At 29.5% G+C, this 12226-nt stretch overlaps 1 protein-coding gene across 1 annotated transcript in view; it reads right to left on the bottom strand.

Annotated features, from left to right (window-relative positions):
- Positions 1-11783, bottom strand: part of dsf (nuclear receptor dissatisfaction) — a 45527-nt gene extending 33744 nt beyond the window's left edge. The window contains exons 1-2 of the mRNA XM_088257249.1: positions 11601-11783; positions 4192-4226 (exon numbers count right to left, since the gene is read on the bottom strand). Of these exons, the coding sequence (XP_088113375.1) occupies positions 4192-4226; positions 11601-11783 (218 nt within the window). The remainder of the gene's footprint in view (positions 1-4191; positions 4227-11600) is intronic.
- Positions 11784-12226: the final 443 nt, after the last annotated feature.

The following is a 12226-nucleotide window of genomic DNA, read 5'->3' as shown; positions in this document are numbered from 1 at the left end:
TTCTCCCTTCAATATAAACCCCAGTCATAAGTAATTTTTTTTTATTAAATCTTGCATCTTTGGCAACAAAATGGGAATATCGGTGTAAAATAATACTTTACGTCGACAGAAAAGCAGGAAAAATTTATACGGGGCGGCAATAACACTACTAATTTTATAACTTAAGTTGTAAAAAAAAACTTTTTTTTTACTACTATTTTAATTTATAATATTTAATATATGGTACATAAAATACCGGATCGGATTGATACGGTGTTAACATGATCGCCGCATATGTGTAGGCTTACCTGACGTCCGGGTTTGATAGGGATAGTCCCGGATATCAGACAAAATCCCGGTGTCCCGGCCGGTTTTAATTAAGTCCCGGTAAACATTAAATTTGATTTAGATGACAAAAAAGTCTTAAAACAATTGACTGTGAAGGATTTTCAGGATAATTATTTTGTCATTTATTTCACTGTACCTACTGCACGCTGGGAGCATTCTGTTATACCGGTTAAGCATTTCAGAAATCTAGCAAGCCTACATATATAGGTATGAAGATATGGTTATCAGTCCTATTATGTAGAATCTTGGATGGAGATTATTTGAAGGAATATCAATGGATCATGTGATACCATCATGAATCATATGGATGATGTATGTAGGACATTACTATTTAGTTTGTTCTTCACGCTGAGCTATGCACATCCTGTAGACAAGAAAAGGAGAATAGGACCCGTGCTTGTACCAGGTTGTGTAAGATAGACACTGCTAATATGTACGAGACTTAGTTTACGATAACGTGCCAAAAAATTAGGTATTCCCAAGTACTAAACTATGAATGCGGATTATTTTGGTTCATATATCGCTCACTCCTTTCAACAACGTTATGATTTTCAAAAATCGTCAATTTTCAGTTGTGCATGTTTTTGGAATGACCAAAAAATGTACTATATCCCAGCAAAGGCGGGATATGTTTAATTTAATATTTACCCACTACAGGGCCGAAAGTGTTGTTTTTGCATTTTAAAGAAAAGGTATTGTTAATTTTTTTTAAAAATATTATAAATATTTTTTAAATGCAGAAAAAACCTTCAGGTTTTTACCTAAAAATATATGTTGCACAGTAAGTTAAATAAGTGGCTTGATATTTATTTTCAATATATATTATTATATCCTTAAACTTTAAAAACGATCTCCTGAAAAATCAAGTTTTTTGATAAATGATGTTGTTGAAAGGAGTGAGCGATATGTAAAATCCATTTATTGCGTACTAGCGTATCTATAAAGTAAATAATAGATACAAAATACCGTCTTAGAAGATAAAATTTATGCGTGTTATTAAGAAGTCTTATAATATATGTAAATCAATACGAAAATAACAGAACTGGGTTTAATGTGGGTTCATATCTTCTTATAACCCTTATCCGCACACAATGGTGCATAGGGCACTGCGTCGTATAGAAGCAGTGTTATCTTGATCGTTAAATACACGAAGGAAAGGTGGTCACCTTTCCACTTCAGGTTACAGTCAGGGTCGTATTAAATAAATAGATATTAGACTGAAAAATCGCTAAAAGGTATTTATTTTGACCCTCTTGGGAATCAAACCCAGGACCTCCAGCATGGTAGCCTAGCGCCCTAGCCACTACACTATGGAGGCGGACATATAGAGATACTGTATTATATTATGAACAAATCATAACTGCAGAAGCAATGCAAATTAAAACATATTTTAATTATATCTCGACGCTAGTTTTCCTACTACCCACACTAATTAAAAACTCTCTAAAACATATTACTATCATAATATGCCTTCATAATAATGTGGAATTATTCCTATAAATAAATCTATTGGAGTAGGTATATTTAAGTATATTTGATACCATGAAATGTACCTATTTCAATGGATTTATTTATTTCTATAAATAAATCTATTGGAATACGTATATTTAAATATATTTAGTACCCTCAAATGTACCTGTCTCAATGGATTTAAAGGAATATATCCACGTTATCGTGAAGGCATTTTATATTACTATCGGCTGATTAAGCGGAAAAACATTTTATTGCTTGTAAACAAGCATCGACATTATTGTCTATTCTCACCCTCACCTTGTCATCCCTATTTGGTCGGATATTACCCACCCCTACTGTCTACTACTAGTGTTGTCCTTACGTGCCTGTAGCGGATTTTCGACACTATGCGTGTTTGTTTAGCGGGGTGAGATCGGACAAAATAAATGTATCGGGGCTTAGAAACGTACTAATCTTCTTAAACGGTGTGATCGCGATAAGCGTTTCATTGTTTTCGATTAAAATAAAAATAAAACATTTCTATCTGTATATTTAAAAAAAAATATAAGTGTCTCCCTGGATAGTGTTTAGGTTGGATTTATGGATGCCATTCAAAGGGATCACATTCATATTCCGAAATGGCGAAAATGCAAAAATATTATCTTAATATAACTATCAGTTTTAGTTATATCAATTGTTTAAAAATACTTAACGCTTCTTTTTTTAGAAGCCAATTTCAGTACAATTTTTATATTTAGACTCCACTGTACAACGTTCATGCTGAATAAGTTGAGAGTCCCAAATTAATTGGATTTAAACATTTTGATATAAATGTACATTCGTAAAAAATATTATTACTTAAAAAATCGTATGACGGAGGAATTTTTTTCTACCTCGTTTTTCTTTTCAAAATACGAGTACTTAATTACAAAGTTGAATACCGAACAGGCCGACACATATTTTTCAATATAACAATATATTTTTCAGTTCAGTCATTCGACATTAAAATTTAAAATTGAAAGTCAAATTATATTATACCATTGATAGTTTCATTTTTCCAGAATATTGTGGTATGATAATAAATATGGACTAATAGATGATCCTTTTGATTCATAGCTTCATGTTGAATTACTTTACTTCTTTATACGATGTGACTTTGCTTTGGTTATTTTCAATGCATCTTAATTTTTCTTTTTGGATGACCCCTGTTTTTCCCCTTTTTAACATTATAAGCCACCTCTTAAGATGTTAAATTGCAGATTATAATAAGCAAATTCAATTTTATGGACAAATTCGTTTCGCATCACAAATCATTTTTTTTTACCTACCGAAGTGATTTTCGATTTGCGAAATACCTAGTATTCAGATCGATAATATGTATATGCTGCTTTGCAGAGTGACAGATTTTTTCAATTTCATCTTCTTCTTTAACTTTTATAGGTATTTACATTTACCCAGGTACATAGAGTACTGTACGAATCGCCGCATTGATAACTCGATCAACAATTACATATATAAAGGAAAGGTATCAGTGCTGCGTTTAGATTCTTGGATCAAGGAAAGTATTAAATCTGATGGAAAACAGATGATGTAAGGGAAGCATCTCAGTATGAAGAACATAACTGTAATGTCAGAAAGGAAACTAAAAAATAGAAGGAAGAGAGTAAAAATGGAAAATGAAAATAAAAGTAATGGCTTGGGCACTTGGGTTTACTATCTCCTATTTTACCATCGTGTGTTTACTTTGACACTCTAATTTGTGAATCTCTTGTTTTTTTTTTTTTAATTTACTGAGATAAAAAAAGTTTAAATATTCTACAATGAATAAAAATTTAATAATCTTAGCTTCTTAACAAGTTATGTATTTTATAAAAATAAAAAAAAAGGTTGTGAAGATAACTATGTTTATACCTACGTTTTAACTGGTTTAATCTGTATTTTTTTAAATTAAGCGGAAAAACAGTTCATTTTATTTTCTACCACTTTTAATTAAAATATTTTATGTTAGTTTTTCGGGATTCACTTTGCGATAAGACATAATTAAATTATAAATAAAACATTTATTTTTTACCATTCGAGTATTATATTGCCACGATTAGTTTAGAAGCTACAAATGCTTGGTTATCTATGGGTTTGAATACACACATATTAAATAATTTAAAAAATGTTAATTTAGTATAATCTTTTATTTCATTGTTTAATTAATTTTAATGTTTATATTTAAACCCGTAGATGGAAGCATCTACAACTAGTCGTAACAACATAATACTCGTAGTGGTAAAAAAACAAGTGTTTTAATAACAATTTAAAATATTATTCTATTTAAGTATCATACAAATATAAAGAAGGTTAATAGACATACAGCTTTGAACATTATTTGCGCGAGCCGCATTTGAAGAGGCGCCGACTCGCCGAAGGGAAGAACTTGGCGATTTTCGTTTCAGTGGCTAAGATCGTCCGAGACGTTTCAGCTATTGTCAGTTAATGCTTCACAAAGCTTTCCCGGCCACTTTGTGTCTGGAAACTGCTGGTTAAGGGAGCGTGAAGGGATTTTCACACAAAGTTACTACTACATCTGCACTGCTACCACTAACACAACTTTAGGTGCCACTAAACCCACATGTATAAAAAAAAATAACTTTATCTAATACCTATCCTTCAAAATATTTACAAAAATACATTTGACATCCTAGATATACATTTTTATTTCTAGACAAGTATTTAAATTAAAATAACAAAGGATCTCAACACAAATTATATTACAGTTTGTTATGTATATATATAAATGAAACAATTAAAATATTTTATTATCGTAAATTAGTTTAATTTTAAAACCGAGCTTAGTTTCGCGTAAAAAATATTTTGTTAGATGCGTGTAGAAAGATAATTTTCCTTCCATTTTTCAATAGGTTTTTCAGTTCTCGTATTTATGTCATAAAGTTATATCATTAAGTCTGTCCGCCTCAGTAGTGTAACGGTCAGCACGCTCGACTACCGTTTTGGAGGTCCCGGGTTCGATTCCGAAGGGGGGTAAAATAAATATTAGTGATTTTTTCACTGTCATATTTATTCAATATTACCCTGGACTGGTATCTGAAGCGGAGGGCTGATCACCTTTCCTTCATGTGTAAACGATCAAGATAACACTGCGTTTATATGACGCAGTGCCCTATGCACCATTGGGGTGCGGATAAGGGTTTTATTATACATAAGTTATGTCATTAAATATTTTAAATATTTTAAGTAATTTAAAGTTTCCTTCCGATTATTTAAGTATATAAAAGATAATCTATGACCGATACATTAAAGCGCAATTAATTTAGTAAAACATATGTGTGTATAACTGCTCTTTTTCACAGTTTTCATGTATTATATTTCAGTTTGGTTATTATACTTAAGGTGCCATGTTTGATTCCTCGAGGAGTCACAACTTTTTATTGTATAAATTACATTTACATTTACTATTTTAATATTTATAAAATATTGTGTTTAAATTGACTATTTATGTGATTTTGAAAGTTTTATATTATTAATATGACGATTTTTTATTTACTTTTAATATTCACTTAATTTTAAGTTGTTGAAGTTAGAATTACCGATTGTATTTATTTTCCTGCTTTTGTAATTGTGTTATTGCCAAAGAATTAAAATTGGAATTACAAAATGTCTTTAATTTACAAGAACACAGTCTTCATTTGGCATTTTATAAAACCCTCTTTATTAAAATAAAATTGTCGTTTATTATTTTATATAAAAACGTTACAAATTTAGAAAACAACGATGTGTCAATGCCAAAATGACTTGAATTTTAATATCAAAGTGTTCGAACAAAAAAACCGTCTAAATAAAAAGGAATTAAATGCCTGTACTTGAACTGAAATAATGTTTTTCAATAACTAAAATGCTAACTATAGTTAAACACCAAAATATGAATATGGAAGCCTGAGTATTTACAAGGCTTACGACCTATCATGGGCTAGTTTAAGAGATCACTTTATACACGTGTAACATTCACTTTCCTACCCATGATTGACATACACAGTACTTAAATTTTGGATGTAGAATTATATCCTTCAATATATCTTTCTTTCACATGCGAGTTCTCCGCACCATAAATAATGGAGCTAAGTTTTTAAATCATATTTTAGCAGAGACCTTCATTAAATGTATGTAAGATTCTTTCCATCTTCTAACATTTGTGAACACAAGATTTAGACACGCCCAAAATATTGTGAATAAAATAACTGGTCAAATTATAAGTCTGATAAAAAAATTGAGATTATGTTGTCAAGCGTCTTCTAGTATGTAAAATAATCTCTAGTTGAATAAAACAATACAAAAAAAACTTGTTTACTCACCCATAGATGGTGCCGAAAATTCGCGTGTGAAGAATGATAAATAATGACGAATTTGAGTACTGTGGAGTAAATTTGGGTAATGAGTAGTCAGCCTATGAGAGGTAGTAAGCCCCGTAAATAACTTCTAAGTGGACAAATCCAGATATGTGAAAAAAAAATTGATGCACTCAAAATATTGTGAATTTTTTTTGATGTTTTTTTTTTAACTTGATCAATTGATACCATTGTGATTTTTATCAATTGATCAAATTTGAAAATACATCTTAAAAAACGACATTTTAATCCTAGTCTAATCCTAAATAACGTATCAAGTAATATTAAAATTTCTGTAATACTTAAAATTAACATTCAATCGACCTTCATATCATTATTAAAAAAAAACATCGTAGGACGCTTTTCTCTTGCTATATTTAAAATTATATATTTCGAGACAAATTCGTATTTTTGGCATTTCATCTCGCCTCGATCCCTCCATTCCTTGATCGGCACGATAAAGGAATTAGTCGGATTACGCTAATCTCGCTAATTTCTTTCCCTTTTTAGTTTTTCTTCTGACAGTAGAAAAAAAGAAGGGTAGATCGTTTTTCATTGTTGTTCGAAAGGGAGCTTAGTGAAAATCTATTAAATCAACAGAAGGGAACATTTTTACTATAAACGAAAAACAAGTAATCCTGTAGGTACATTGACTTTTAATTTATCTGTGTTTATGTATGTAAAATATATTCTAAAATTATTCGGAAATGAAACGCTCATTATTTTGCTAATAAAAAAACAAGATACATATTACCTACTTTACATATGCTACACCTAATGCTTAAATGCTTAAACCAATTGATTCTTAGAGTTGAAATTACATTTATTTTGCTTTATTTTCAAGAAAAATTAACTTTTATACGAGTACTTACTTTACTCACCAACACCCAATATACCATAGGGCACTGCATCAAATTGATGAAATGTTAATTTGATCATTTATTATACGATGGCAAGGTGATAAGCTCTGAGCTTCACGTACCAGTCCAGGGTAAAATAAAATTAATTTTAGAGTGCAAAAACATATATATTTATTTTGATTTCCCTGGGAATCGAACTCGGTACCTCCAGCATGCTAGCCAAATGTGCTTAACACTGCGATATAGATGCAAAAAAATCATCATAAATAAATATTCATCCAATTTCAAAGTCTGCGGTTGTTATATTATTTCTGCTTGCTTCTATATAGGTATGAAGTAAAAAATAACAGTATTGTAAAAATATTTCGTTTTTCGGAATGAAAAATCTTTGTCATATTTTTTACATCGATCAAGTATGTATACATTGCACGAATTCAACAAAATACATATAGCTAAGAAGCTTAGCTATATATAATATACCAATTATATTTAGCCAAGCTTCTTAGCTATATATAATATACCAATTATATATAGCTAAGAAGACTGCCTGCTTGCTAATTAGGTAAACCATTAACAGATTTGAGTTTGGTAATATATTTCATAATTAATTTTTGTGGCATTTACTTTGTGTTATTCTATTTTAAATTAAAAAAAAAAAAATTGTTTTAAAATCTCTTGTTATTTATATCTTATTATAACCTTATTACATCATTGACCGGTTCTGAAGCAGACAGTTTCTTTCTCAAGATTAATTAATATGTACCTACGTCTTGAAGTAGAAGTTGTATACCTTAAAATCGGTGGGCTCATTATTACATTTAAAAAAAATTTAAAATCTCATTATAACTTATTGTAAATAAGTTATAATGAGATAAATAATGATATCGACGGCTTCAGTACTGTAACTGCAAATCTGTTACTTTACAGGAGAGGGCCTAGAAGATTTTTTCAACGTATTGTTTTTTAGTAATTAACGGTTATATCTGAAATTCTAAACTAGTATTATTCATTCAAAAACTCGATAAAATAGTGTATTAAATCGTTTTAAAACTTTATGCTTTGTCAAAATTAAGTAGCTAGAGTTTTAGGAGTTCAGTTCATTTCGAAAATTCATTTCGATAGCGTCTTATACGCCTGAAAACTAGGGGTAATTTATTTTATATATTTTTGTTTTTTTATATTTGTAGATAACGGTCAGTTGATAACGTACACCAAATATCTCAAAATTGACAAAAATGTAGTTAGAGCACTTTACGTAGGGCACGTCGATATTTTGAAAGGTTTTTTTTTTAAGGTATGATACAGTTTATTTTATTTTCATTACAAATAAATATACATGTTGGATGACTGACAAGAAATTCTAGTCAATTCAATTTGGAATGTTAAAAAATCTGAAAACACTTTGAAGAAAAATGTTGACTCTACTAAACATGCATATATTTTGATTGATTTACAAATATATTTGTATTAATTTTGAAAATTATTATGGATTTTATTAAAAAATACCATCATAATCAATTAATTTTTTAAAATATTTTTTGCGAAGACTATATTTTTTAGTAAACGGATTAAGTTAGTTATGGATTAAGGTTAGTACGATTTTACAATTACGATAAATGATAATTTATTATTGTTTATTTTAAATGTGTGGGTAATATGACGTTTGTCATTTTTTTGTAAACCTTCTATCTAGTATAATAAAATAACTATATAGATTTTGCCATATTTATTATACTTGTCAAGTAAGAGTGTATCGTTGTTACCGACATCATCAGATTGACGGAAGTCAACAAGGCAGGAATTTATAACGGTAATTTTTACACAAAATTAGTTTAAATTGAATGAATTTAAGCAATGTTTTATAATAATTACATATATTTACGTGTAAAACGTGGTACGAGTTTAAAGCCGGTTTTCATAGAATTTCTTTTTGTCAGAAAAATTATAAAAAAATTCTGTCTTTCAACGCCTTTTTTGTACATAACACTGGTCAAATAAAATGAAATGAAAAAAGAAAATTGCTGTTTTATTATATAAAATGTAGTTTCTCCAAGAAATGTCAGCACAAAACTTTTAATATTTTTTAAAGGCTTTTAGTTTAGAAAAATACTCCTTTTTTAAAGATTTCATTTCAAATTATATGTGAAATAAATCATTATCTTCCAAATCATAAATTGATGCAAACTAAGTATGGAAAATATATTTTTACCTGTTCCCATTCTCCTAATAGGAGGAGCTCGCTGTTTATCCCAAAGCACGGTTGTCATTACACTAAAATTAATCTTCAGAATTTAACTATCAAGAACTGTAGAACGTTTAGAAAAAAATGTATGAATCATTATAATATTAAAAGTTCTCATTAAAATATCAAGCCCTTGAAAAAAATAATAAGAAACTCTTTAAAAGTAATTTATTTAGGAATGTCTGATTATTTTTTAAATTAATTATTTTTTCGACGTGGAAACTCGCAGCGATATTTTTAGATTCGCGTTACCGAAACTTATGAGCGTTATCTGCCGCTATCAGTGGACTAATGCCGCCTCTGCTAGTCAGTACCCTTCAGAGATTCATCCCCCACGCGCGAGAGAGGGATGCAGCCGCCAAGGCATGCGTCAGGCAGTGCGACGAAATGGGATAACAGTAGTGAAGTAATACGACTCCGGAGTCTGCAGGCCATTTTGTCATGCCTCTCCTCCACCCTCTGGACATACCACCCTTGGCGGACTAGGGGTGGGGAGGGTACGCCTCTCGCGAGCTTTAAGTTTTTTAAAGTTAAGATATTCCAAAGCACGATTTTTTTCCATTAATTTACCTGGGAGTAAATATTTATTCTAAAAATATACTTCGAAAATTTGAGTAATCTAAGAATACTAAAAATTATGCATAAATATGAGTCTTTTTCTCACAATTGAGTCAAACAAAAAATTTAAAGCCATTAATAAAGCTCTTTACTTTTTTCCTTCGCCATTCGCGAGCTTTAAGTTTTTTTAAAGTTAAGCTATTCAATAACATGATTTTCCTATTATTTACCTAGAAGTAAATATTTGGTATCGAAAATGTAAAATCTGACTAACCAAAGAGTACTGAAAATTATTAATCAATATGGTTGATTTTCAGGCAATCGGGTCAACAAAAAAATAGTAAAGCTAATAAAGCTCCTTTTTTCCTATTTTAGAAAATAACTATTTATTTATAAAATATACATGTCATAAATCTAGTCTGAAGCTTAAAGGGAAATAAAAATAACTTTCTTACACTATAAGTAAGCAATAAATATTTATCAATATCAATCTACAAATTCACTTTTATTCGCTTACAATTGTTTGGGTTTTATAATATTATCTCCTGGGTACTGAAAATTGGTGAAACAATTCAAAATCATTCTTGCATTGATTTAGATTAACAAAATTTTAGAAAAACCTTTTTTTAAATCTACTTACTATATTTTTAAAAGTACCTAACTAACATACTTATTGTTTATACTATATTCAGATGAAATTATTTTGACGACTTCAAAATGGAAATGGAAATTGGTTGATTGATTATTTGGATTATAACTTTATAATAAATGAGCATGTTGGATCTTAATCTATAACTTTATTTTAAAAATGAGTCATATAATCCAAAAAAAATGAACCAATATCAACATACATTTACTTCCAGCATTGTTTATAATGATATTAATTTTGGATAAAATAGCGCCATTTTCGTAAAAAAATATCTTAAGGGCGGTTCACTATTTATTTATATTTCTACCTTTAACAAACATAACATCGTGAAAATACTATCGCTAGGAAAATAAGTCTTGATTTTTCGTTCAAAAATGATATCTCTTTTAAAAAATACATATAAAAATAATGAATATTTTACTTTATTTTTGTTACAACCTTTTTAGTAAAACATTAATTTAAATTCTTAATAATTCCTCATGGGAATTGTTCAAAAATAAATATTTGAATGTCATCAATTTTGTTTTAGTTTCTTAAACGATTTTTCACTTACTAAACATATTAAAAAATTGAACAAAGAAATCTATTTTGTATGATAAATGTATGTTTGTCTATTTTTGATCACGTCTATTTTTTACGATAAAATATTAGCGATGCCAAAAAATATTTAATTTCTTCGAGGCATTATTTTGATATCGATCAGTAGTTTTCAAATAAATAAATTAATATATGAGTTTAAAAATAAAGACGATAAAAACTGATCAAACGTAAAAAGAACTAAGCACTATTACCATAAAACATAAATAAAAAAGTTTATTTTTTCTTAGTAGTTTTACTCTTTAGATTAAAATAATTGATTTTTTTTGTGTCAAATTTTAAAAGATTTTACATTAAAACATAACAATCCGAAACTGAAGTTTCAATGAAATATTTATTTATGTAGTGATTCACATAATGAAGATCAGATTTTCGAAGAGATTCGAAGAAACGCGTCGATTCGATGCAGTGCCTTGTACACCATTAAATGCGGGCAGGGATCAGATGTGCATCTACATAAGTTTAAATCTTGAATCCAGGACATTGCACCAATACTGCACCGACCTGCATCGTTATCGTGTCACGTAAGCCAAGACGGATGTGACGTCGACTTCGGGTTCGGTTTCGGGTAGCTTCGTGGCACGTCGCGAGGGGCGGAGACCGGCCGACCAATCGGGGCGGGCCGGAGCTTTGGGGGAGGGGCCTGAACTTTCAGTCTGACTTGGCGAGACGATGGTCGTGCTGACACGACGTGAATTTTTCAGCATTGCATATTTCCGGCAGCGCTACAGAAATAGATACTTACGTAAAAAAACTACGAGCTACATGCACAACTGAAAAATATGCGAAATTTAAACGGTTTATTTTTTGTATTATTTTTTAATTATTGAGAAATTTTATTTTCAATCTCATTTTAAATTACTATAGGAAAAGAGGTTTAAATTTGAAATATTGATTACAGTAAACATTTCATAAAATTAAAATAAAAGGAAATAGAAAAAATCACAATTTTAAAATTGTTTGATGTATAATATAATGATGATAAAATATAAATGGCCAATTTATACAGCGCTGTTTTCGCGAAAAATCACTTCATGGGAGTTTTCTAAAAAAACAATAGGTATACAAAGGGTTAAAAAAAACATTGCAATATGGCAATATAACAATCTCTGGCGAGAGTGTTAAGAATTAAATGGAATAGAAAATATAT

Source organism: Brachycentrus maculatus, unplaced genomic scaffold, assembly GCF_059751285.1.
Source record: "Brachycentrus maculatus isolate JH-2025_06_01 unplaced genomic scaffold, ASM5975128v1 h1tg000077l, whole genome shotgun sequence".
Classification (NCBI taxonomy): Eukaryota; Metazoa; Arthropoda; class Insecta; order Trichoptera; family Brachycentridae; genus Brachycentrus; species Brachycentrus maculatus.
This window is presented reverse-complemented; position numbering and strand designations above follow the sequence as displayed.